Source organism: Podarcis gaigeae, assembly GCF_964106915.1.
Source record: "Podarcis gaigeae genome assembly, chromosome: 2".
Taxonomy (NCBI): Eukaryota; Metazoa; Chordata; class Lepidosauria; order Squamata; family Lacertidae; genus Podarcis; species Podarcis gaigeae.
The window spans coordinates 116,535,524-116,562,787 of record NC_139679.1 but is presented as its reverse complement, the minus strand read 5'-3'; the positions used below and the strand labels follow the sequence as shown (position 1 = coordinate 116,562,787).

Genomic DNA, 27,264 nt, shown 5'->3' with positions numbered 1-27,264 from the left:
CCCAATAAATACTCACACATTATTTAATGATAACAACAAATTATTGAGCACTTGCCCTTATCACTGAGGTACTTTTTTCAAATTTCTCACATCACCCCAAAGAAAAAGCCCACATCTTCCTAGTGCATAATTTAGAAATGTGGAAGCCTTGAACCCAAGTAGCAACCCTGAAATGAAAAGCAGCTACGTTCGTGGGAGGGGGGCACCATGGCTTTTGTTGAGATGCCTGCCCTGTTCCAGCCTCCAAGGCTTTGCTATTTCTTAAAAAATAAAACAAAATAATCATAGTGTTTTTCTTTCTTCACTCAACACACTGCTTCATGAACCTTTCTAGAAAGGAGAGCATCCCTAGGATGTAATTCCTAGTGTGGGTTTTTTGTTTTTGGATGCTCACCGAAAGGAATGCAGAAGAGGGAAATCTATTTTCATAGGGTCTGACCTTGGAAACTTTAGCCTAGGCACATAGTGCACTTTACCACTTCAGACTGCAGCAAGAAAAATCCGTTTTTTAAAACGTTCCTTTATGTTGAAAAAAGGCCCTGCACATAGAAACCTAGTACAATAGAGAGCAAGCTTGGCCAGAATCATTCTTCCTGATGTGCTAGATTTTTACTTGCATGGAGGGTTCTCATCTAAAATAAATTAAAACTGAAGAATCAAACCTTCAGTTTGCCCAGGACACGGGAAGCGCTGTGGTCTAAACCACTGAACCTCTTGGGCTTGCCAACAGTAAGTTTGGCAGTTTGAGTCTTTTCACTGAGGGCATCCTTCCCATCCATGATAACTTCAACCTGGACCAATTTTTGAAATCTTTCTTTCATTTTCAGAATAATCTTTATTGGTTTTTCTGTTACATACTACACATCCACATATTGTATTACATTTTGCATTTATACTTGCTCCTAGTAGCTGACTTCCCTCCTTCCTTCTTCTGGCTTTTTTATATCACCTCTAAATTTTTTGCATTGTCTTTATCCATTTTGTATATTGTTGTTGTTGTTCCACATTTGTCCATAAACTGTCTGTAAACAAATAAATCCTTCTATATATACAATTCTTGTTGTCTGTCTATATTCATTTACAACTACTATTAGTTACATTGGTCACATTACCACCCGGGAAGAATGGCAGACGAAGGTGATGGAATACATGGAACTGGCTGAGATGACTGGCAGAATCCGGGACCAAGGAGAAGAGTCGGTGGAAGAAGATTGGAAAAAATTTAAAGCTTATCTTCAAAAATACTGTAAAATTAAGGACTGTTAGAAAGATGTTGGAAAAATAAAATTATGTGGTTTTGGCAGAAATGACATAAAGGATTAAGTAAAAATGAATTGATGAAAGAGAGAACGTAAAATTATAGTATATTAAGATAAATTATTAAGATAAAAACAAGGTTGGAAGGATTTGCTGAAATAACAATTTGAATTAGAATACAAAAATGGGAGGTGTGAGGAGGTCAAGGAAATAAGTAAAGGAAAGAAATCTATGTAAAGGTTCGATTTGTTCCTTTTTTTTAACTGATTGTATTTTTTCTTTTTTCTTTTTCCTTTTTCTCTTTTTTCTTTTTGTAACCTTTAAAATTTTGAATAAATATTATTTTTTAAAAAATACATTGGTCACATTATACGTTTTACTTCAACCCACTCCAACAGACCCTTGAGCAGAGTAAGAGACTAGACATCCTGACCAGGAGGACAGGGGAAGCCCCTTTTACACGACTCTTCCTTCAGGGAGGTGTGTTTCCTTTAAACTGGGTGTGTTCCTCCACATGACAGTATTTTATTTGTTTATCACAGTATTTATAGTACTGCCAGCATTAAGAAAAATTCCTGAGTCATTTCTAGGTAGGGAAACACCTAGTGACTGAAAACTGAGAAAGTGAAATTTAGCTTGGTTCTTTGGCCCGAGGGAGCCATGGCTGCTGCTGAGAGACCCGTAAAGGATCTCTGCGATGAATCCACTTGCTCCATCTGCCTGGAGTATTTCAAGGATCCAGTGACCATCCCAGAGTGTGGGCACAACTTCTGCCGAGGCTGCCTGATCCAGTGCTGGGGGGAATCAGAGGCAGAGGCTTCCTGCCCTCAGTGCAGAAGAGCAGTCCAGCAAAATAATCTCATCCCCAACCGGCAACTGGCTAACTTTGTGGAAATAACCAAGAAGTTCAGTCTCCAAAGCGGGGAGGAGGAACAAGGAAAGGGGAGAGTTTGTCAGAAGCACCAGGAGCCCCTGAAGCTTTTTTGTAAGGAGGAAGAAACCCCCATCTGCGTGGTGTGTGACAGGTCCAAGGAGCACAGACATCATGAGGTGATCCCTCTGGAGGAGGCTTCTCAAGAGTACAAGGTAGAAAATGACTCGGGATCTTGATGGGGTAAAGAGCTGTGGGTTTTCTTGAGAGGTTTTCTGTAATTCTTAGGTTCAACTAGACGTGACATTATCACACCCTCCAAGTGTCCCTATTTTCTAGGGACAGTCCCGGATTTACAGAAGCCATCCCAGTATCTGATTTGATCCTGGAGTGTCCTTTTTTCCTTAGGACATCCCTATTTTCATCAGAAAATGGATTTTCCTGCTTTGTCCTGAATCTTAGGCAAGTGAGAAAGAAAAACACTCAACAACGTTTGGGGTGTCCTGGTTTTTGAAACATGGCATTCCTACTGGAGGGTATGCAAAAATTTCCTGAAAGCTTGTTTAAATAGCCATTGAGAAGCTTGAGGTCTCATGGGAGGTGGGTGGCACAAGTGTAATTCTTTTCTCTGTGTGCCAAAGGGGGCTTCACTTGAAATCCATATGAGGGTGCCAAAATACCAAAGATTACCAAAGTCCGTCCCTGATGCCATCCACTATTACAAAAGCTGCCCCAAGTCTTGTGAAGTTTTGCCTGACTGCCCCCACACTTGCAATGCAGATTCCTGAGACAAAGTGATGGTCGATAAAGGTTTATATTTCTTAACAAGTCAAAAATCTGCAAACCAAATTTAGAACGTGCAGGCAGGCCTAAGGCTATGCACACATTTGTGATTTAAAATGCAGTGACGTCACTTCAAATCACATTTGCACCTTGCTAGGCTCAGCTGGTGGAACTAGTAACCAGAGTGGGACCTGACTGCATGGGCGTAGCAGGCTAGAGAGGGGAGAAGCTCACTTTTTAATGAGAACTCTCCTCTGTGCTATTATGAATAAAAACAAAATTCTGATTTTGTTTCAGGAGCATCTTTTTAAAAGGCCTTTTACTTTATTTTGTAAAAAAAAAACCCCACTACACTTGTTTTTCTACACTAGCGCAAATATGCTCTTGTGCAATGTAATAATAACAATTCAAAGTAAAAGTAACAATAATGAAATGAAACTTCACAAAAGAGCCTTGCTTTAAAAAATGTCCATTTAGAAACCTGAGGGATAACCCAGTTTTCGGGAGAGGGGGCACAGCTAAGCCTTAAGACTCTTAATTTCAGGGTCGTAGGCTCAAGCCCCATGTTGGGCAAAAGATTCCTGCTTTTCAGGCGATTGGACTAAATGATGATGATGATGATTTACACCCTGCCCATCTGGCTGGGTTTCCCCACACACTCTGGGTGGCTTAAAGGTAAAGGTAAAGGACCCCTGACAGTTAAGTCCAGTCGCGAACGACTCTGGGGTTGTGGCGCTTGTTGTGACGTGGGGTTTGTGATTTCAGCTCTCTTGACATAATATGCTGGAGACAGTTCTCTAGTAACTCTTCTTTATTACAGCAAACAAGACTCAATACACAACACCCCCTCCCCCCTAGTGAGCACAACAGACGTAATCTCTCAGGTACTGTGGGGTCCTACAACTTCTACTTGATCTCCTGACAACAGGTGTTGCCGGTTCTGGATTGGGTGTCACCTGTGGTAGGGGGGCTGCTATAGGGGTTTCGTCAGGAACAGATGGAGTCCCAGGATCTCAGGGTCCCCTACCTGTACCTTGTCATCCTGAGGACCAGCAGACCCTGGTTCATTTGCTGAAGCCCCTGGTGACTGCACCTCTGGGCCATTTTCACCCTGGTCTTGTAGCTCTGCGTCGTTAGCCAGGGATGAATTATCAGACTCCTCTCTGCTGAGCGCCCGGCGCCTCAGCTGAGCTATATGTCTCTTCCAAACTTGCCCATTTTCCAAGGTCACATAATAGGACACAGGTCCACTAGCCCGGGTGACCACACCAGCCACCCACCGCGAACCTCGTGAATAGTTCCTCACCCAGACCAGATCTTCAGGGGCGAAATACCTTGTTGTGTCAGTCTCAGCCTGGGGGGTTGCTCTTGCATTACGGTTTGGCATTTTATCCGGGTGGACATAATCCAGCACCGTTACCAGTCTTCTACCCAAGAGCAGCTCAGCTGGCGACTTGCCCGTTGCAGTACACGGCGTCGCATGCTGCAAAAATAACATTCACGCGATGCGAGCTGACCAGTTACCCTCCATTAAGCGCGCAGTGGATTCTTTGGCTGTTCTTACCATGCGCTCCGCCTGCCCATTGGAGGATGGGTGAAAGGGCACGGATGTGACCCCTCTTATGAAGTTATCAGCCAAGAATGCCCTGAATTCTTGGGATACAAAAGCTGCCCCATTATCTGATACAATGGTCTCAGGTAACCCGGGGGTTGCAAACAGCTGCCTCAACACCTTGATTACGGCAGCTGATGCCATGCTAGGGACCATCGCCACTTCTAACCATTTGGAATATGCATCGACGATAACCAAAAAGACCTTCCCCTGGAATGGCCCAGCAAAATCTAAGTGCAGCCGGCTCCAGGGAGATCTGGACTGCTCCCACCAGTGAACTGGTGCTCTGGCCACTTCTGGCCGCACCTCTTGGCATGCCTTGCATGTTCGTACCCATTGTTCTATGTTCTGGTCCATTCCAGGCCACCACACATAACATCGGGCTAGCGACTTCATCCTGACCATTCCCGGGTGTCCCATGTGAAGCGTCTCAAGAACCCTGTTTCTCAGTGGTGCTGGGATGATCACCCTATCTCCCCACAGGAGACAACCCTTATGCATGGACAACTCGTGCTGCCTTGTCGCATAAGGCCTGAATTTGTCTTCATGCGGACCACCTGGCCACCCCCTCCCCACCCAAGTGAGCACACGGGAGAGAACAGCATCTTTCCTCGTTTTCTCAGCTATATCAGTAGCCGTTACAGGAGCCCCCGGAAGTGTTTCCAGCATCATTATGTGCTCCGCTGGAGCAGGATCCTCATTGCTCCCGGCAGGAAGGGGCAATCGACTCAGCGCATCAGCGTGGCACAACCGCTTCCCCGGCACATGGGTCAAGGTGTACTGGAACCCGTTCAGGAATATAGACCAACGCAACATTCTGGGGGAGAGAATTTGTGGCGTTTGTTTGTTCGGGTTGAACAACCCTAACAGTGGTTTGTGGTCCGTTTCAAGGGAGAAATGGCGACCGTCTATGCAACAGTCTATGTAATGGTTCAGCTACCGAAGCTTTCTGGGGTAAGAACGAATGATAAAAGTTAATAAGTCCCAGGAATGACTGCAACTCCGTCTTGTTCTGTGGTCGTGGTGCCTCAATGATGGCCTTAACCTTAGCATCTGTGGGGTGGATGCCTGATGCATCAATTTTAAACCCCAAGAAATCCACAGTTGACACCCCAAAACTGCATTTTTCCTTTTTTAGTTGCAATCCCACCTCCTTGAACTTGAGCAACACTGCACGGACACGCACAAACAGTTCCTGTGGGTCTTTTCCAGCAATCAAAACGTCATCAAAAAATGGCAAGACCCCCGGCAGACCTCTTAACAGGCGTTCCATGAGCCCTTGAAAAATCCCTGGGGCCACACAAACTCCAAATTGTAATCTGTTAACTCTGAACGCCCCTTTATGTGTGACAATAGTCTGTGCTTCCGCTGATTGTGGGGTTACTGGCAGCTGTTGGTAAGCTTGTGCCAGGTCAAGTTTGGCGAACACCTTGCCCCCAGCCAGTTTAGCCAACAGATGTGATACGACTGGAATGGGGTATGAGTTTCCCCTGAGTGCCTTATTGATAGTACATTTGTAATCAGCACAGATCCTGACTTCCCCATTTGCTTTAAGGGGCGTGACGATTGGAGTCTCCCACTTAGCGGAGTCCACGGGTGAGAGAACTCCCTGCTTGACCAATTTATCCAGCTCTGCTTCGATCTTGGGTTGCAGTGCAAATGGCACTCGCCTTGGTTTGAGTCGGATTGGGGCCACCCCAAGGTCCAATTCAAAGTCAACTGGGGGCCCTTTATAAGAACCCAGTTTTCCATTAAAGAGACCAGCAAATTCTTTGCATAATGCCTCGCTCATCTCAGGGCAGGTTTGGATTGAATTAAGCCCTGATATACTCAGTCCCAGGGTGGGGAACCAGTCAGTGCCCAGGAGACTGGGGCGACTGCCCTTCGCAATCACCAGTTTGAGTACCGCCTGTTTGTCCCGGAACAGTACTCTCACGGCACACATTCCCATGACATGGATGCGGCCCGCTGAGTATGACTGCAAAGTTGCCGGGAAGGGCTCCAGAGGGGGCAACTTACCCCTGGGGAAGAATGTCCTCGCGGTCTGGTCCGACACGATAGTGAATCCAGATCCGGAGTCCACCTCCATGTTGCACAGCTGACCCTCAATCTTCACCTTGACGTGTGCCTTGCCTTGCGCTGGAAACTGCACGACCCTCCTGTTGATCTCCGTTACGTAGTGGCAGTCCTGTAGAACGTGGGTTGCTGTGGGCGGTCTGCGATGCTCCAGTCTAGGTGCTCCTGTCGCTCCCAACACCGCCGATCTACAGACCCTGGCGATGTGACCTGTCTTCCCGCACGTCCGGCACATAGCATCCCGGAAACGACAACTCTTCCGCTCATGGTTTCCGCCACAACCAGGGCACCTGCCTCGGTGATCTTTGTGCACTGTGCAGGCCTGACGCACTGACTCGACCCCACGGACTGGGCTCTGGCTCGAAGTAGCCTCTAGCTCGTCCATGGCATGCGCAACTTCTATCTGTGGCTTAGGGGCCCTGCGACTGGCATCAAGCTCCTCTCTTTCATAATTCTCCGTGGCGGTGGCCTCCTTCAAGGCTGAAGCAAGGGTAACCTCTTCTTTAGCCACGATGCGTCTTCTGGCTTTCTTGCTGCTCAGACCACCGATAAAACGATCCAGGAGAGTCTCTTCCAGATCTTGGAAGTCGCAGTGCTGAGCGAGCTTCCGCAGTTCAGCTAGAAATGCAGATACAGACTCCCCAGCACGCTGCTGCCTCTTATGAAACTCCATCTGCCGGGCCATCTTGGTCTCAGTAGGCGCCAAATGGCTTATTAGGCAGGCAAGAATATCTTTGAGAGGTGTCTCACTTAGCTTCGCTGGAGCAAGCAATGCCTTGGCCAGCGTGAAGATCTCAGGCCCACAGTAGCTCAGGAATGTGGCCCTTCTTTTGCTGGCATCGGTGATCCCTTGAGCCTCCGCAAAGAACTCGAAGCGTTTGACGTAGTCTTCCCACGTGTGGGGCTCTGATGGCTGGAAGGGCTCCAATACCCTTGGACTCTCCATTGTCCTGTGGGCAGGGTCGTCTTCTCAGCTGGCCAGTGAGTCTTGTTTTAGCTTCAATCCGGACTCTGAGGCAGGGCTGCGTTAACCGCTCCTCAGCATTCCGGATCCCATCCTCATCGCCAGTTGTTGTGACGTGGGGTTTGTGATTTCAGCTCTCTTGACATAATATGCTGGAGACAGTTCTCTAGTAACACTTCTTTATTACAGCAAACAAGACTCAATACACAACAGCGCTCATCTCGCTTTATTGGCGGAGGGAGCCGATGTTTGTCCGCAGACAGGTTTTCCAGGTCATGTGGCCAGCATGACTAAGCTGCTTTTGGCGAACCAGAGCAGGGCACGGAAACACTGTTTACCTTCACGCCGCAGTGGTACCTATTTATCTACTTGCACTTTGACATGCTTTTAAACTGCTAGGTTGTCAGGAGCTAGGACCGAGCAACAGGAGCTCACCCCATCACGGGAGTTCGAACTGCTGACCTTCTGATCAATAATAATAATAATAATAAATTTTATTTATATCCTGCCCTCCCCAGCCGAAGCCGGGCTCAGGGCGGCTAACAACACTAAAACAGTACAATAAGCCCTAGGCTCAGTAGTTTAGACCACAGCGCCACCTGCATTCCTATATAAAAGCATAGTAAAACATCAAACTTAAAAAACTTCCCGATACAGGGCTGTCCTCAGATGTCTTTTAAGTTATGTAGTTCTTTATCTCCTTGACATCTGATGGGAGGGTGTTCCACAGGGAGAGTGGAACCAGCAGAAGACCCTCAGAGGAGGACCTCAGTCTGGGCTGAGTGATGGGGTTGGAGATGCCCTTTCAGGTGTACTGGGCTGAGGCCATTTAGGGCTTTAAAGGTCAGCACCAACACTGAATTGTGCTTGGAAACGTACTGGGAGCCACTGAAGATCCTTTAGGATATTACATGGTCTCGGCAGCCACTCCCAGTCATCAGTCTAGCAGGATTAGTTGTAGTTTTCGAGTCACCTTCAAAGGTAGCCCCAAGTAGAGTGCATTGCAGTAGTCTAAGCTGGAGATAACCAGGGTATGCACCACTCTGGCAAGACAGGGCACAGGCAGGTAGGGTCTCAGCTGGCGTACCACATGGAGCTGGTAGACAGCTGCCCTGGACACAGAATTGACCTGTGTCTCCATGGACAGCAGTGAGTCCAAAATGACTCCCAGGGTGTGCACCTGGCCCTTCAGAGGCACTGTTACCCCACACCCACCTGTCCCCTGTCCCCAAAAAACAGTACTTCTTAATCCTTGTGGTCTCTTCCAACTACAGTTCTATGATTCTATCAATCTCCCAGAGCAAGTGTCAGAAACTAAAATGTACCAGAGAGATTATCAGTTAAAAAGCTAAGAGCAGAGCCACTGGACAATAGAATGGAGCATAGTGCTTGACTTCTCTTTATCTCTCTTTCGCGGTCTTAGTCACAATCTGAGATTTTGTTTTCTCTTTAGGGAATAATAGGTAACTGCCTGGAGATTCTGAGGAAAGAGAGAGAAACAATTCTGGAATATGACGCAGATCTGGAGAAGGAAAGCCAAGACCTCCTTGTAAGTGTCACTATTGTTAGTAGGAAGGGAACAACTACTTGACGAATCAAGTAGGGTCTGAGGAGAGATGGGGAAATCTACTATTGTTTCTCTCAGTTTCATATATTTCTGTCTTAAATTCACTTCTCCACATCTCCACTTCACTTATTATTTTTTTAAGTCCTCATGAAAATCCATCAGTATTTTAGTACCATTTTCTGCTAATATACATATTTTTACATGAGGTTTTGCCCGGTATACACATATTTTGCAAAGCAGTATCCCCTAATTCCTTTTTCTAGGCCACTTAAGAAATACATTTTCATGCACACTTTAACCTTAGTATCTGCATTTTCTTCTTTCTATCTGCTTCTTGCAGAAATTAACAGAAACTCAGAGGCAGAAGACAGTGGAGGAATTCAGACAACTGCGCCAAATTCTTGAAAAACAAGAAAAATGTCTGCTGCATGAGATAGAACAGATGGAGGAGGACATTGCAACGAGATGGAATGAGCACCTGGCCACACTCTCCGGAAATCTCTCCTCTCTTGAAAGTATCATCCAGGAAATGGAGGAGAAGAGTCAGCAGCCAGCGAGTGAACTCCTGCAGGTAGGATGGTGGCAGGAACAGCACAAGGCTGGAAAAGGGTGCCTGCATACTTTTATGTGCCTCATTCATCTATACAAGTAGTAGAGAGGCTGTTTACTGAGCCTCTAGGTAGGTCTGTTCTGTACAGGAGCATCCCAGAAAACAGGGATAGTTTATTCACTGGAGATTATTGTTCAGTGCTGCTGCTGCTGCTGCTGATATTTATTGAATTGATATCCTCCCCTTCCTCCCCAAGGGGCCTGTGGCAACAGATTACAATACAAAAACAAAGCAAAAAGCATTTTAAAAACCATTGCAATAAAAAGCATTGAGAACAACTGCAGTTAAAGGCATTCTAAAAGCAATTACAATTTTAAAACAGACTTCCATCTCATGATGTTGAGGTTGCTAGGAGCAGCGTTCTTCAACTATCAGATGCCTGGGTAAACAGGAATATATTCACATTCCTCCTGTAAGTTTTCATGCTACGGGTTTTCCCCCAATAGAATTGTAGAGTTGGAAGGGATCCCAAGGGTCATCTAGCCAACCACCCGCAATGCAGAAATCTCAACTAAACCGTCCATACTTCTGCTTAAAAACCTCCAATGAAGGAGAGTCCACCACTGTCAGGGGGAGTCCATTCCACTGTCGAACTGCTCTTACTGTCAGTTCTTGCTGTTTAGTCGGAATCTCCTTTCTTCTAACTTAAAGCTATTGGATTGAGTTCTGTCCTCCTGAGCAGAGGAAAACAAGCTTGCTCTATCTTCCATGGCATAGTAGCCCTTTAGATATTTGAAGATGGCTACCATATCTCCTCTCAGTCTCCTTTTTTTAAAAAAAAAAATGTTTCCAGAATCAAAATGGTAAGCAGTAACTGGCTGAGATTTGAGGTTGCTGTAGGAGTGAGTATTTATGACAATATCCCAGAAAGACTACACCATGTTGGCTTATGTGTCTACTGTACAATGAAAATTATTCAGGGAAAGGGTGGGACGCCACCATTTTTTGGTGAACAAAATCAGATGAATGTTAAGAAGTTAAAACCCAAAGCTAGCAATGGCAAAGAAATTCTATTGGCTTTGCACTTAAAGGTGAAACCATCAAATGGGCAAGACTAGAAAATTAAATTCTGAGAGATAACAACGTTGGCTGATTGAACTATTCCTTTCCTAAAAAATTGGTGTGTGCTGGGCAGACTGACATCCAAGGGCCAGGGTCTGATGGGGTCTTCCTAGTGTGGCCTGTGGTGTGCAGTGAATTCCTTTCTCTTTTCCCCTCTAGGATGTGAGAAGCACCTTGCAGAGGTGAGTGGATCCTGCTCATTTCCATTAGCATCACTCTGTAAGGCTGGGAAAAGACCAGAAAGACAGTACATAAAGCCTGGCCCTCCAAGCTCCTGATGGAGAAACTGTTGGACAAACTCCATCATTTCACTGGCACAGATAGGGGCCTCTCTTTTGAACTTGTAGCACCCCTATTCTCAACCCAAGGATCAGGCCCAAAACACCCTCTCCCCTCATCACACATGGCTGGAGGTTCTTCTCTGCTTGCCTGAAGTTCTGTTCATTGACTCTGGAAACATTTCAAACATTTAACAAATGATTTGCTCCTCCAAAGCCATAATAAAGGCAAGGCTGGATTTTCTACTGAGTGACGGAACAGAGAGGGCAGGCATGGCCCTACCAATGGGCAGAGTGTGTCTGTCGCCTTAGGCAGCAAGTGCTGCAGTGGGTGGTTCCCATTTTCCTGAGACAGCACCTCAGCAGCAGGAGGGCTTAACTCTTATTGGCCTGGGCTACCTGTTCATCTCACATAGTCACCTTCTCAATGCAATGCGTCACAGCCAAGGACACTGGGAAAGGGCCCTGACTGAGGGAGCAGGCAGAGAAGCAGTCACCTCAGGCCCACACCCTTGACCACACCAGGCATGGTGAGGGCCCATGCACTGCTCTGCTCCCATGACAGACCCTGACTACCACCATGGCGGCATCTGCTTGAGATGGCAGGAAGCCTCTTCTCATGAGTTCTTTTACACCTGCTATACTATGTTTTGCTGAAGACTATTGTGGGGGAGATAGAACAAGGCTTGGAGACACACCAGGGGTCTATGTGGGTGAGGGTCCTGGAGGATCAGTTTCTTCTCTGTTTTCCCTTGCACAGAGCTCCTTGGATAACTTGAATTGGTTGTACACCTGTGGAAGATCTGCCTCTTTCTCTGAGAGCATGTGGTTCTACAGCAGAGGTTATCTAAATTGTCCAAGCAGGATACCAGCAGATATTATGACCTTACTCAAGTGTTACTAAGGGAAAGTTGCAATAATTCCACGCAACCAGTGCCTTAGTTGATCCCATCAAGAACTGCCAGTCAGCAGCAAATGCTAATGTACCACTCAGGTTCAGATTAGAAGTTACAGCAGCAACCATCTTGTTTTTCTCTACACCTTCTCTGGAGACATCTAGAGAAGGGAAATGTGTGTTGTGCTATCATTGCACTCAGGATAATTCGTGGCCCTCACCTGTGGAAGGCAATGAAGTGAAGTTGGAGGAGAGAAACTCTTGAGCGTTACGATAGTACATTGTTATGTACTGAAGTTTTCACCCTGGGCCAGCAGGGGGATACTGTAGATAGTTTTCACTCATGCCCACATATGCAAAAAAGGGATTAAAAGTGACGTTCAGTGATTGGATAGTTACAGAAAATGGTTACTGTTGAGTTGTAGTGGAGCTCTATATAAGCAGGCTGGCCAAACCCTTCAGTTCAATTCTGTTCTGGCCTGTGAATAAAGAAGAGCTGTTTGAAGAATCGCTGTGTCATCTGATATGTTCACCCACAACTTAACATACATAATGTTTCTTATTTGAATAGAAATAAGTGGGGAGACTCAGGGATCTGCAGTTGCCTTTCTGGTCCTCAGGTGTCTGGCTGTGAAGTCTATAGTGAGGGGAAATCTCTGCCTCTGTGCCTGCCTGTCTCTCTAGAGTCTAGACATTCTACCATTTTCTCTCTCCTCTTTTAAAATTAAAAATTTTAAAATTTTGCTTTTACTAGGAATTCTGGATTTGGGGGGGTTAACATTCTTTTCCCCATCAGGTATGAGAGAAGAGAGAGACTGGCGAATGCACGTTCTTTCCCTCTAAAGCTAAAATGGAAGACCTGCAGATTCTGTGATACAAATCTCCTTCTGCAGGACATCATGAAGGAATTCAAAGGTAATGAAGAATGGCGGCAAGGATTTTGTGCTGGGCATTATATTAGTCCAACACAGAGCATGCCAGGCTCTTAGGCATTGTATTTTGCTTTTGCTGCGGACATGGGGTGGCATGATCGTAACTTCCCTCTTGGTGCTCCAGCCATCATTGTATTTTCTCCAAAATGCCTCATATGCATTGGCACCCTGGGGCACGAGAAATTGTGTCCGCCACTTGTAAAGAAAGCCTGCACCAGACTGTACAGTAAAGTCAGGATTTTTTCCTCCTACGTGCATCTGTTTACAATTACCTTTGCATGAGATGACTGCCTTCCTCAGCAAGCTTAGTTTCTCATTATGTTTAACCATTCTGACTTTAATTATTTCCCACACCATTTTACTTGGGGCAGATGTTAAGGCTGGGTCCATCTCCCCCCTGCATCCTGTTCCATGTTTGCTATTGCTTTGGCTACCCTCTGTGCCTCCATTATGGACCCCAGTTTCAGGGAGAAAATTCAGATTCAATGCTGAATATTTTTATTCTGCTATTTTTAAGTCCCATTTACCAATGTGGAGTTTTAGTTTTCTTTAATTGGTTCATCTTACATTTTTAATAATTTGTTACACAACCTCATCTTTTACCTGAAATAAGGATACAACAGATGCCATGTTAATAAATAATATTATTCTAACAATGTTTATTTCAGGTACCACAATCTTGTGCTTAAACATATTATCTTTTATCTTCCTCAGATGCTATGTTATTCAAACTACAGTTTCAGAAAGGTAAATTTTTGATGGAGACCCATATTCACAGGAGGGCTGGAGAATAGTTTTCAAACTGCTCTGGGGATAGGAGGAGGATATGTGTGTGGTGGTACTGGCACTAGCCAATAGGCACCCACCACAGCCAGGTTTCACTAGATAAGCTATAAACTGGCAGATCCAGTTTAGGCACAGCTTGTGAATATACAAATGCAGGTGTGTATAAAAAGGAGAAAATAACTGATTAAAAACCAACAAGGAAGGTATTCACTGCAGGGAAAGTCTGGAAGAAGGAGAGCAGTGTCCCAAGCCTAAATGAAAGACAAGGAACCCCATTTATTTGAGAGGGAATCTGGTTCTTCTGGGTATTTCTTGGATTAGGATGTCCGTCTCTGACTCTCAGCTGATTCTACATCTTTCCCTCAACAGCAAATGTCACTCTGGATCCAGACACAGCCCATCCCAGCCTCATCCTGTCCAAGGATCGGAAAGATGTGAGATTGGGAGGCAAAAAGCAAAAGCTTCCTGATAATCCTGAGAGATTCAACACCTTTCAATCTGTGCTGGGACATGAGGGATTCACAGAAGGCAGACATTTCTGGGAAGTCACTGTGGAAAGTGGTGGGTGGTGGGATGTCGGGGTCGCCAGGAAGTCTGTGAGGCGAAAGAGTTGCTTCTCCTTAAGCCCTGAGGGAGGGTTCTGGGCTTTGGGGAATTGGGGAGGCGAGTACTGGACCCGTACCTCCCTTGATTCTTCTCCTCTGTCCCTGAGTGAGGAGCCCAGGAGGATCCGAGTGACTCTGGACTATGAAGGGAGGGAGGTGTCTTTTTATGATGCCGACTCAGGAGCCGAACTCTACGTGTTCTCAGGAGTCTCGTTCTATGGGGAGACCCTCCTCCCTCTCTTTTGTCTGTTGCATAATAAAACCCACCTCAGGATCTCCTGAGGAGACTAAATCTGCCTCACAGGCCCATTTGGAGTTTGTCTCCAGACTGGACTGACTGATCTAAAAATAAGCATTTACCTCTCAAGAGCAGTTTTGGCAGCAGAAATAACAAAACTGACAAAAACCTCCATTTCCCAGGATCCCCTCTGCAGCTGAAAGAGACAGAAACACTTTCAACAGTCTCAATAAATAATATTTTCCTCAAAAGGACAGCTTCCATCACCATCAATCCTGGTTTAATTTTCTACCCTCTTTATCCCCACAAGAACCAGCTGTTAAAATACAAACATTAATAGATGACTAGAAATTAACCCCTTTACCCACATCTGGAGGGAAAGCACCTTGTTGTGTAAACCTCAGGAGGAAGAAAATGTGAATCATGTGTGTGAGGCAATAACTTCCAGCCTCATCTGCAAATGCAGCCTCTCCATCTCCACACTTTATCAGAGATGACTCTCACTGAATTCAGTGGGGCTTTTGGACAATTCAATATGTTTAGGGTTGCTGCATTAATCTTTTCTATATAAATGTTGGATTCCGTATATTGGGACAGCCAATGAAATGTCCTTTGGACGATGTCGAACTATAACTCCCATCCAGCAAGGCCAACAAGTCAGATGATGGGAGTTGTAGTCCAGCAACTTTTGAAAGGCACCAGCTTGGCTCTGCCTGCCCTATATAATTCCCATTCAGATTTCCCTCTGATCCTAAACCCCATCCTGGTTATGGGATGCTCCCCCAAAGAGGGTCCTTTCACTAACAGGCAGATGTTACTTTTCTCGCAGGCTTTTAATAGCTATCATTTAATGCAGTTTAATTCTTATAACTATTTTGTTTCTACTCTTGCTTGTTTTTAGTGCTGCATTTATTGGTCATGATATTACGCTGCCTTTTAGGGTTCAGTGCCGGGGTTACACTAATTTTTTTGTGCCGATACAGATTTCCTGCTGATTTGCTTTTAATGAATTGCATTTGTATTTTAATTTGTGAACTGATCAGAGTATGTGGCTAATTAGGAGGCATAGAAATGCCAAGAAATAAAGTAAAATAAATCTCTATAACTCCTTCTCAGGCTGTCAAGGGCCTCCTTCTGGACTGCTGCTGTTTTGCAGGAATATTCTGCAAGATGCCATCGATGCAATAATACTGCATTAAAAAAAGGTAAAGGACCCCCGACAGAAGTCCAGTCACGAACGACTGGGGTTGGGGCGTTTATCTCGCTTTACTGGCCGAGGGAGCCGACGTTTGTCCGCAGACAGTTTTTCCGGGTCATGTGGCCAGCATGACTAAGCCGCTTCTGGCAAAACCGGAGCAGTGCACAGAAACGCCATTTACCTTCCTGCCAGAGTGGTATCTATTTATCTACTTGCACTTTGACGTGCTTTCAAACTGCTAGGTTGGCAGGAGGTGGGACAGAGCAACGGGAGCTCACCCTGTCACGGGGATATGAACCGCCGACCTTCCAATTGGCAAGCCCAAGAGGCTCAGTGGTTTACACCACAGAGCCTCCCGCATCCCTAATATTTCATTAGTAGCAGATTTATAAGGGAACATTCTGCTTTGGGGGTTATTCTGCAATGTTTCCCCAATGTTAATGCATTGTTGCCTTCGGGGTGGGGGGTCCCATGTCCTATAATGGAACAAATATTTCTGACATGGAGAGCTCTGCAACTTCAGCAGGAAGAATCAGGACATGGATGCTCTAGCTAGACTAGATGAGCCTTGGATCCCTTCCAACTCTTATATTCTAGGATTCCATGGACTGATAACCAATGAAGCCATTGCAGAAGTTTGCAGACAAAAAAAGCAAAATAGACACAAAATAAATGCAAAAAAGTGGGATTGTGTTTGAGCGCCCCAACAACATCATGACCAATATTCATCAAAAATACACACACAGAAAAAGTTATATATAGATGCTAGGGGCGTTGCATTTTGTGTTGGGGTGGAGGAGTGAGCATTGGATCGTCTCACCTTAGGTGAATAAGGCTATAGGGCACCGTAGCAGATCCAAAACAAGTTTTGCATATTATTGCACAAATTAAAGTTTGGTACACCTGCGTCCTTCCTGCTATCTAATGGCTGCTTACCCAGTCACAAGGTGGGCAGCTGTTGCGACCCATTGCAGCAGGCTCCGATCTCCAGGGAGCCACTGTTTTTCCACAGGGCTGTTTGACTATGCAATAAATATTTTAAAAACACGCTTGGAAAACACACTATAAATAATTTGTATAAATTGAATGTATATAATCTAGAAAAAGAAATAGAAATTCAGGTCTTTGGAAGCAAATAGGAGACCAAGACCTTACATGGGATGTTGGATTTCTCCAAGGCTCATTTCAGTCATCCTCTGAAGCCACAGAGACCAGCTTCATAGTGGCTGCATCTCTGATGCCTGGGGGGGACAAGTCAGGTCAAGGCCTCTTAAGGAGTTCCTCATTTAAATCCAACTACCCTAACCAATGCCATTTCCACCAAGTTGTGGCAAAGAAAAGGCTGGGCCACTCTGTGGAATGTAAGCAAGCAGAGGGCAGGCAAATGGGAGGGAGCAGATTCCTAACAACAACAACAACTTTATTATTTATCCCCTGTCCATCTGGCTGGGTTTCCCCAGCACTCTGGGCGGCTCCCAACAGAATATTAAAAACACAATAAAACACCAAACATTAAAAACCTCTCTAAACAGGGCTGAGATTAGTGGGGCAGAGCACCAGTCTCCCTAATGGACCAGCCCCAGTGCAGTCTGCATGGATTTCCTGATGGAGAGAGAAGGGAAGAGCAGTGATGGGCACCAGCTCCCGGACAGTCAGTGTTCATATACAGTGGTACCTTGGTTGTTGAACTTAATCTGTTCTGGGAGTCCGTTCAATTCCTGGAACCGTTCGAAAACCAAGGCACGGCTTCTGAATCGCTGCAGGAGCTTCCTGCACTCAATTGGAAGATGCACCAGACGTTTGGCTTCCAAAGAAAGTTCAAAAACCAGAACACTTTGGGGGTTTCGGCGTTCGGGAGCCAAAACCTATCAGTACCAAGGCGTTTGAGAAGCAAGGTACGACTATACTTTCAATGCTAAACAAAATGGGGGTTCTGTGGCTGGAGGCTTTCCTGCAGCCTGAGCACTGGGTAGGTTCTGTCCCCTTCTTCCACCACCTTTGCCATCCTTGCACAAGGAGAACTGTGCTCAAGGTGGCTTACAGCAGGAAAACATTTACATAATTACAAACACAAAAACAGTAATCATAAACAATAGATTTGTTCTTGTTGTTTAGTCATTTAGTCGTGTCCAACTCTTCGTGACCTCATGGACCAGAGCATGCCAAGTACTCCTGTCTTCAAAACAATAGATAAGACACATCAAAAAGCACAATCAAATTTGAAGAGTTTTCACATAGATCATAATAAGACCTGAAAATAAAGATACAAAAGACTGATATCCATAACAGCAGCAAAAACCTTTCAGCACTTTGTTTGTGGAAGTGACTTTGTTCAGTTGGAAGTGACTTTGTAAGACTTGACACAAGTCACAGTCTCCTGCTAGAGACAGACAGAATTAAATCATCAGGATAATGGAGGAATCTTCTTCCTGTGATGTTGAACCCTTCACATCTCTGCCCATCCAGCATCCCAAGAAGCACCTCTCTTATTTCCCTGCTGCAGGAATCATTCCTACAATCACAATTTCACAGTGAAGGAGGGAAATCTGCACATCATTTCCTATGTAGCCACTCGCTTTCATTATACCAAGACCAAATTGGATGCATTTTTTCCCCAGCTGACCAGCAGATGTCAGAGTTTCTCTTAAAACAAATGTCTGCCCATCCATCTGTATTACCTGAAGAGGAATGAGGCAAAGGTCACCATTTATTGGGGGGGGGGGGGGGTTTGACAAGTTCAGGGCATTATCAGAAAAGTTCAGGGCATTATCAGAAAAGCCACATGGCGGTGTGAGCTAATCTCTTTGCACACCTATGGTGTCTCCATAAAAGCTATAGGGCTACAATTCTAATCATTTATGACCCCTGGTCATGATATCTTGAGCTGATAGGAGTTGCACTCTAGTAACACCTGGAGGGCACCATGTTGGCTGACCCTGGATTAATCCCTATCTGCTGTGACCATGTAAATAGTGACATTTTCATCTGAGGGATGTTGGAGGGAATGGAAGCAACTCCTATTTTCCTCTTCACATGCAGCATCCAAAAAGGGGGCAAATGGTGTTGGTGTTAGGAATAAGACAAGGACTCCTAGATTAAAATCCTCTCGTGGTCAGAGGAATTAATGGACTGGCAACTTATCTTGTTCTTCGTTGCTTCTTCTGAACAACTCTCTGCAATAGGTGTCAATAATCACAACTGTTAGGCTTGGATAACAATCTGCCTCTGGCGTTACAAGGGTTGAGAGATAAAAACTTTAGATTTATTGCTAGGTCCTGCTTGGAAGGGACTTTAATCACTATGGATGTTCTACAAACAGCATTGATGATTCCTATAAATGCCAGGTGGCTTGTTTCAGAAGATGAAACTGAAATAACTATTTACAGGACGAATAAACAGCTGATAACCCAATTGGCCTCAATACTTTTCCTTTCTTATATTTTTTGATAGCTTCACATACCTCTCAAATATTTATAGGGCCATTCATAATTTGTCTTTGGTAAGAATCTGAAATGTTTGGTAGATGTTGTCTTTGCAGATGATCGTCTATTTTTTTCCCAGAAGACAAATGGTTTTACTGTCTTCAGCCCCTCTCCCTCCAAGATGGCAATATCACCTTCAGTGACCTCGAGAAGGTCTGCAAAAAGCTCAATTTCACAAGCAGACTGAACATGGATGAGCTGTATGATGAGAACACTACCGTACAGCCAACAGCCTTTTGAAGCATCTTCAGAAGGATGATCGATGGAAGCTGCAAGGTGGGTGGCTGAATTTACAGCATCTGATCTACCAAATAAGCTGATAGTCATCTCCTACACTGTGATCTTTCCAGCCTCAACAGAGTACGTGGAGAGCATCTTCTCCACAATGGAAAGCAAATGGACCAATGTCTGGAAACAGTGTTCTGTGAAACTGATTAAAAGTGAGCTCCTGATTTCGCTTGACTGTCACCTGTCCTGTGCTGACTTCCACTCAATTATTTTGAAGGACAAGCCACAAGAGGTGACAGAAAAGTACTCGTGAGAAGGTTGAGTAGAGAGAGAGAAATATTGTTGGCTCAACACAGAGTGACTTGCTGAAGCTTTCAACAGAAACAAAGATTTCTATTATTATTATTATTATTTCCTTCCGGTATTGTTGGAATGTTTGCAGTTACCAGTAGTTACCATCTGACTGGGATAGACACCATGTTATCATAATGTTTGGCATTACAAAGCCAAGCTATGATGTGATATTATTATTTCCTTCCGGTATTGTTGGAATGTTTGCAGTTACCAATAGTTACCATCTGATTGGGATAGACACCATGTTATCGTAATTACAATGTTATCACATTACAAAGCCAAGCTATAATGTGATGTGCAATATTTTTCTTACACTTGTAAATTATAGTGCTTTTGTTATTTTTTTAATTGAAGAAAGCCTTGCAAACCATGTATGTCATTGTAATTGATTGCTTTGAACTCATTTCAGCACCGGGCAAAAAAACAATTTCAGTCCCCAATCCCACCCTCCATCCAGAACAAAGGTGGTAACCCTGTGCCCAGATCAGGAGAACAAGGAAGTTCTTGGTACATAGCTCTTACTCCAGGGAGGAAGGTTTTCTTCAAGAAGGGTTGTTCCTCCACAATGTCAACATTTTATTTGTTTATAACAGTATTTGCACATTGATTTCTCAGGGCAGCGCTGAGGCAAACAAGAAAGGCGTGTCAGCATAAAATATATGCATTTCAGCACTGAGATCCTTAACCATTTACAGGATGAGAAGCACCCAGGGTATATAAACAAAGAAAGTGAAATTGACTGTGTCTTTGGTGTGAGGGAGCCATGGCTGCTTCTAGGGGACCCGTAAACAAGAAAATCCGTCTCCAAAGCAGGAAGGGAGGAGGAATGGGGAGATATTGTGAGAAGCACCAGGAGTCCCTAAAACTCTTCTGTATGGAGGATGAAAGTGTAGTCTGTCTGGTGTGTGACAAATCCAGGAAGCACAGAGGTCATGAGGTGATTCCTGTGGATGAGGCTTCTGAGGACTACAAGGTAGGAAATCACTCTGGCCCTTGATGGGGAGCAGGGAAGTCTTCTTAATTCTTCTTGGGAGGTTTTCTGTAATTCTTAGGTTCAAACTAGGCATGGCATTAATTGCCAGAATGGAATTTAAATGCTTGTTGATTAAATAGCCAAGGAGAAGCCTGAGGTTTTTTTGGAGGTGGCTGGCATGAGTCTAATTCTTTCTCTCACTGCCAGAATGCCAAAGGGGCTTCCCTTGAAATGCAAGCAGCAGGTTCAGTAACTGTTGGGACCATGACAGGGAAATAAATTATTAAAACTTGGGGACGCATGGTACACAATAAAAATGTTAATTTCACTTACACAATCTCCTGTCTAGTTTTTGTTTATGATTTTCAATTTTATACATTTCAATCATTTTACAATCATTTTAACATTTCAAAACTTGACTTCCCCCTTTTTCCGCGTTTCTTTAAATTGATTTTTAAATATTTCCTGCATATCCATATTAACTTATTTTACTCATTCATTCATTCATCTACTTTAAATATATACTCTTATAAAGCTGCAGGTTATTACAATGATCATGCCAATGCTCTTATTTGTTTACAGTTTATTTGTAAATATTCAATAAACCATTTCCATTCTGTTATAAAAAGTTTGTTATCTTGATTTCTTATTTTTCCAGTAAGTTATGCCATTTCTGCATGTTCCCTAAGTTTTTGTATCCATTCCTTTTTTGCTGGGACTTCTTCTTCTTTCCTACCTTGTTTGGGCTTAAGCTGTGTACAGCACCCAGTGTGCTTCCACCATTGGTTTGGGAAGCTGTGCACACGTGATATTAGCCCCAACCCATTGGGACCGTGACACGGAAATAATGGGTTAACGGTAACCCTTGGGGACCTTCTCCCCACCCCTCAAGGCTGCTGTAATTGTTGGCATCCAGGACAAAGTCATACTGCCAGAGAGTGCCTCCCGTGGCTGCAGAAGGCTGTAACTCATAACAGCTGCCTGTTGTTTTTGCTGTGTTAGCAGCACTGAAGTGACCTCTCCAGAACACAAAGGTGGGTCGTTTTTGTGTGGAGGTCTTGGGCTGCCCAGATGACAAAACCCCACCTCTCGGCCTCACAGATGTGGTCCAAAGGAAAGCAGTGGCACCAGTTTTGGCACCAGCTGGGCTGCAGGAATTGCCGGAAGGCGTCATCCAATCGCCTTAAGGGACTCCGGATTTTATTTAGGGTTTACTCCTTAGCCTTTTCTTTTCCCGAATACATCCCGCAAGGTGGCAGGTACAGATTTTTCCTTGGGATGTACCCCCAAAGCCTTTCTCACAAATGAGTATAGCCGCAAAGCAGTGGAGGTTTAGGATCAGAGTTTTGCTTCTCCTGGATGGGCTATTTTGCCTGGCTGATGAGCAAGGCTGCTGTGTAAATAATAAAAAATACTATACACATTAATTCCACGTAAACAACCTAATGTCTACTTTGGGCTTAGGCTGTGTACAGACGCCTCCACTGCTGTTTGGCAAGATATCCTGTATTTACCCTGTATCTATCATGCTGCGTTAAACATGTCACTGTAAGAGAGAGAGACAATACGCTTCTGCCCTCCGTATTGTTAATCTTGGCCCCCATACAGACCACACCCAGAAGTCTGGATAGTTTTTATGTGCACAGTAGAGCAGCCATGATGGATCAAAGTGGATTACACTATGACATGTCAATAGAAGCTCCTTGGACTTTTGTTCACATTGCTCATGGAGACCTTGTCAATGTGATAAGATAAATGAAGCCATGTGATAAGAGCAGCCATGAAGCCAAAACAAAAGTGAAAGGATTACATTTTTTACTAACTAGCACTGGAATTTACAAAGTTCCAATGGGTCAGGCACCAGTGACACATTTGGGATCAAAGCTGTTCATCGCCCCACCCCGATAAAGTATAGTCATTCAGAGTCTACATTTTATGTGGGTCCACCAAAAGAACAGTAAAATTAAAGGAAAACTCAATGAAAAGGTGCAGCCCCCAGATCCTGTTCAATCAATCAATCAATCAATCAGTCAATATTGTTGTGAGTTTATGGGTGCCAGATTCCCCTAAATTCCTGGATTCTGATGTGTTAAGAACCTGGGGTGATGAGTCATTAAGAAAACAAAGGAAAGGTTTTAAGAAAGCAAAAGGAAGGAGTTTTAAGAAGTTTGCCAGACAGCAAACATTTCTCCCACATACTTGCAATGAAGGTTCATGAGGCAAAGTGGTGGTAGAAAAAGGGTTATATTTCTTAAGTGAAAAAATGTGCAAACCAAATTCATAACATACAGGTAGGCAGAAGGCTATGCACACATTTGTGGCGTAAAACACAGTGAAGTTGTTTTGAATCACATTTGCACATTTCTGGGCTCAGCTGGTAGAACTAGCAACCAGGGTCTGATCTGACTACAGGGGGGGTCCATTCCACCCCCCCATACAATAAGGCAGCAGGTAGTGGGAGAAACACACATGGTCTGGTTGTGGGGTGGGGGCTTGCATGGTAAGGTGGCAGGGTGGTGGCCCAGGTGATCTCCCCCCAGAGGCTAGGGTGGAGGTACACACTTTTAAATGAGAATTAAGAACTGACTCTCCTCTCCTCTGTGCTCTTATGATTAAAGCAAAATCCTGATTCGGCTTCCAGATAATTTTTTTTAATGCTTCTAAATTTCTTTTTAAAAAACAAAAAATAGCACAAAGAAGCTCCTATGCAATTTAATAATGATGAAAAGTAAAATAAATAATAATGAAATGAAACTCTTCATTAAAGCCATGATTTTAAAATTTTGAGCTAAAAGCCTAGAAACTCATGGAGCAGATTTCAAAAACTAGCAACTATGAGGTAATAAGCTTTAAGAGCAGCGAGGCACCAGGAAGTAGAAGGGAGCATAACAGCCAACCAAAGTCTCTATGTCTGTCTCAATCACGATCTGAACTTTTATTTTCTCTTTAGGAAAAGATCAATAGCTACCTGGAGAATCTTAGGAAAGAAAGAAAGAAAATTCTGGCCTATGAAGCAGAACTGGAAAAGGAAAGCCAAGACCTCCTTGTAAGTGTCACTAGTGTTCACTGGAAGGGAACAAGTGCTTGACGAATCAGGTCAGGACTGAATAGAAATGGAGAAATCTGTCTATTTCTGTTCATCTCAGTTTCATACATTTCCATCTTAAAGTCATTTCTCCCAGTTTTGCCTTTGAATCCAAACTGAACTGAATCTTCTTCCCATGTGGCAGCTCAGATCCACAGTAGATAAGATAGTTGCAACATTCTGATTTGCTTTACAGACTGTTGAAGAAATTTCTCTCTAAATGTCCACTATTTTATATCTATAGGAAATTCAAGTTGACTCAGTGTATTAAAGTAAACAGAGGACTGTTGAGGATGAGCACAGGCCAGTTCTGCCCTGCTTCTCTGTTTCTGTTGATTTCTTACTCATGGAAGTGTGAGGTGAGGACTCTTTTATGTCCATGGAGGCTTTCTGAACATCTTGGAAACTAAATTATGCTGGGTCCAAAAATGTGCAGGCAACCTTCATGGATAGAAAAAAAAATCTCCTGGCTTTAGGCTGCCACCTTCCACAAGATGGAAGCCATAGTTGTCAACTTTCAGATTTGAAAATAAGGGATCAGCAGACTCGAAAATAAGGGATCAGCAGCCTCACCTGTCTCGAGGACAGTCTATAGGATATCTAACAATCCGGGATAGCAGCGGGAAATGGCGCTAGAATAAGGGAATTTCCCACCAAAAAAGGGAAGGTTGACAGCTATGATGGAAGCAGGGCTTTTTTTTCAGCTGGAACTTGACAGATCTCAGTTCCAGCACCTCTCAGGCAGGCACCATTGCCATTGTAATAGTAATAGTAGTAGTAATAATAATAACAGTAATAGTAATTAGAACAAGGGAGGTATTCATGATGAGTTCCGGCAACTCTTTTTCTAGAAAAATAGCACTAGGTACGGAAGGCAAGAGAAATGGCAACAGAGAAGTCATAACCACTGTGTTCATGCCTGCTTCCTTCCTGCCATGTTTACTTTAAATTCTGAAGAAGAGGGCTTCCTTAGCCACTGAGGGCTTGTCCACCCCTTCACTTGTTCTGAGTCAAAGCAGTTTCCCTTTGCCCCGCTCCTTTCCCAGGGAAAACCCACTGTTTAGTTCTCAGTCAGAACCAATGTCAATCCAGAGAAAACCCAAATTTCCCGTGCAATTTCCATAACTCTCCTCCTGGTGTTGTAAAGACTGACCACACTGCAGACTCCGGTCTCCTTTTTTCCTCTTTCTATCTGCTTCTTGCAGAAATGTACAGCAACTGAGATGCAGAAGGCAGAGGAGATGTTCAGAGAACTGCACCAATTTCTGCTGAATCAGATCAAAGAGGTGGAGAAAGAGATTGCAGGGAGAAGGGATGAGCACCGGGCTAGACTCTCCAGGAAACTCTCCTCTCTTGAAAGGATCATCCAGGAGATGGAGGAAAAGAGTCAGCAGCCAGCAAGTGAACTCCTGCAGGTAAGATGGTGGCAGGAACAGCCCAAGGCTCCACTCCAGGAAGAGGCTGCCTTGAAATCTGAAGTGCAAGTTGTGTGAGAAGGAAAATGATAAATGGTTACTGGCTTATACAGATGCTTCAGGTTACAGACTCCACTAACCCAGAAACAGTACCTCAGGTTAAGAACTTTGCTTCAGGATGAGAACAGAAATCGTGCTCCAGCGGCGCGGCAGCAGCGGGAGGCCCCATTAGCTAAAGTGGTGCTTCAGGTTAAGAACAGTTTCAGGTTGAGAACGGACCTCCGGAACAAATTATGTTCTTAACCCAAGGTACCACTGTACTTGGGCCTGTGTTAGGGGTGAATATGTATGAAAATATCCTAGAAAAACTACCCAATAGTTCAACTTACGTGTACAATGACAAGTGCACCGGGAAGGGGTGGGATACCACAAATTTTTTTTGCAGCAAATTGGATGAAATTTAAGAAGTTATGGCCCAAAACTATCAATGGTGAAAAAATTCCTTAACTTTGCACTTAAAGGTGAATCCACCAAATGGGCACTTTATAAATTAATATGCAAACGGAATCACAGCCATCTGTCAACATTTGCAATTCTCTGAAATTTCCAAACAGTTCTCCAATAATGCTTACAAAAAATTCATACAAGATCATAAAGTGAAACTAACATAAAAAACATTATATTACAGAAAATTGCTTTGCAAAATGTGTGTTTCAGGCAAAATTGGATATAAAAATACCTATATTAGAAGAAATTCACACTAAAAGGCTGGCGAATTTTCAGAAGGACTTTTTAAAAATTGCAAACTGGTGTGGAAATGTGGAGAGCTGAAGAGGGGGAATAAAAAACTGAAAGATTCCAAAATTGGCTGACTAGGCCCTCCCTACCAAGAATATTTGTGTGTGCTGGGCAGACTGACACCAGACAGCCAGAGTCCCTCCATTTCAGGGTCTGAAGGGGCTTCCTACTGTGGCCTGTGTTGTGCATTGAATTCCATTCTCTTTTTCCCTCTAGGATGTGGGAAGCACCTTGCAGAGGTGAGTGGATCCAGCTTATTTCCATTAGCATCAGTACTTAAAACCTGGCCCTCCAAGCTCCTGATGGAAAGACTTTAGGACTCCACACTCTGTAATTTCACCCACAAAGATTGGGACCTTCCTTTTGAACTTGTGGCACCCCTATTCTCGTTCCAAGGATGAAGACCAAAACACTGCTTCCTCCCCCCCCCGCAATTCCTCTCCACCATCCTTTCTTGGATATATTGATTTGATTGTACACCTGTGGAAGATTTGCTTCATGCTCTGAGAGCAGCTGGTTCCAGAGCAGAGGTTATCTAAGGCAGAACACCAGCAACCTCAATAAACAAATAGTCTGACCTTACTCAAGTGTTGCTAAGATAAAGCTGCTATACTTCCAAGCAACAGGAGAAAGTTACTTTCCTTGCAGCAACCAGTGCCTTTGTAGTTCCCTTCAAGATTTGCCAGTTCAGTCACTGCAGAAAACCCTCATGTTCTTCCTCCTTTTACTCCCCCTCCCTTTCCTTTACTAGGAATTAGTGATTTGAAAGGTTAACATTTTTCCTCACCAGGTGTGAGATAACAGAGAGATCAGAGAATCCACTGTATTTTCCTCCAGAGCTGAAGGAGGAGGCCTCCAGATTCTGTGATATGAATATCCGTCTGGAGGAAGTCATGAAGGAATTCAAAGGTAATGATGAATGGCTGCAAGGATTTTATGCTGGGCATTATATTAGTCTAACACAGAACATGTTATGCTCTTACTGTATTTTGCTCTTGCTGCAGACAGGAGTGGCACCATCATTTTTAATTTTTTTAAAATAATGTTTATTGAAATTTTCCATATAATAACAAAACAAAAGACAAAAATTAAAAGACACAAAAAATATCCAAAAAAAGAAAAACAATTAAAAAGACACATAATATTTAAAGAACCTTATCTTCTTTCACCTTATTAATGAGACCTCCCCCCCTCC

The 27,264-nt window shown here is 44.1% G+C and overlaps 1 protein-coding gene across 1 annotated transcript in view; it reads left to right on the top strand.

Annotated features, from left to right (window-relative positions):
- The first annotated feature begins 1,617 nt into the window (after positions 1–1,617).
- LOC310835828 (zinc finger protein RFP-like) overlaps positions 1,618–27,264 on the top strand; it is a 29,747-nt gene continuing 4,100 nt past the window's right edge. Inside the window, exons 1-12 of the mRNA XM_083720810.1 lie at positions 1,618–2,343; positions 9,017–9,112; positions 9,471–9,701; positions 10,962–10,984; positions 12,772–12,890; positions 13,622–13,654; positions 14,063–14,577; positions 20,547–20,771; positions 23,722–23,817; positions 25,062–25,271; positions 26,286–26,308; positions 26,860–26,978. Coding sequence (XP_083576936.1) covers positions 1,918–2,343; positions 9,017–9,112; positions 9,471–9,701; positions 10,962–10,984; positions 12,772–12,890; positions 13,622–13,654; positions 14,063–14,577; positions 20,547–20,771; positions 23,722–23,817; positions 25,062–25,271; positions 26,286–26,308; positions 26,860–26,978 — 2,116 coding nt within the window. The 5' untranslated portion in view covers positions 1,618–1,917. The remainder of the gene's footprint in view (positions 2,344–9,016; positions 9,113–9,470; positions 9,702–10,961; positions 10,985–12,771; positions 12,891–13,621; positions 13,655–14,062; positions 14,578–20,546; positions 20,772–23,721; positions 23,818–25,061; positions 25,272–26,285; positions 26,309–26,859; positions 26,979–27,264) is intronic.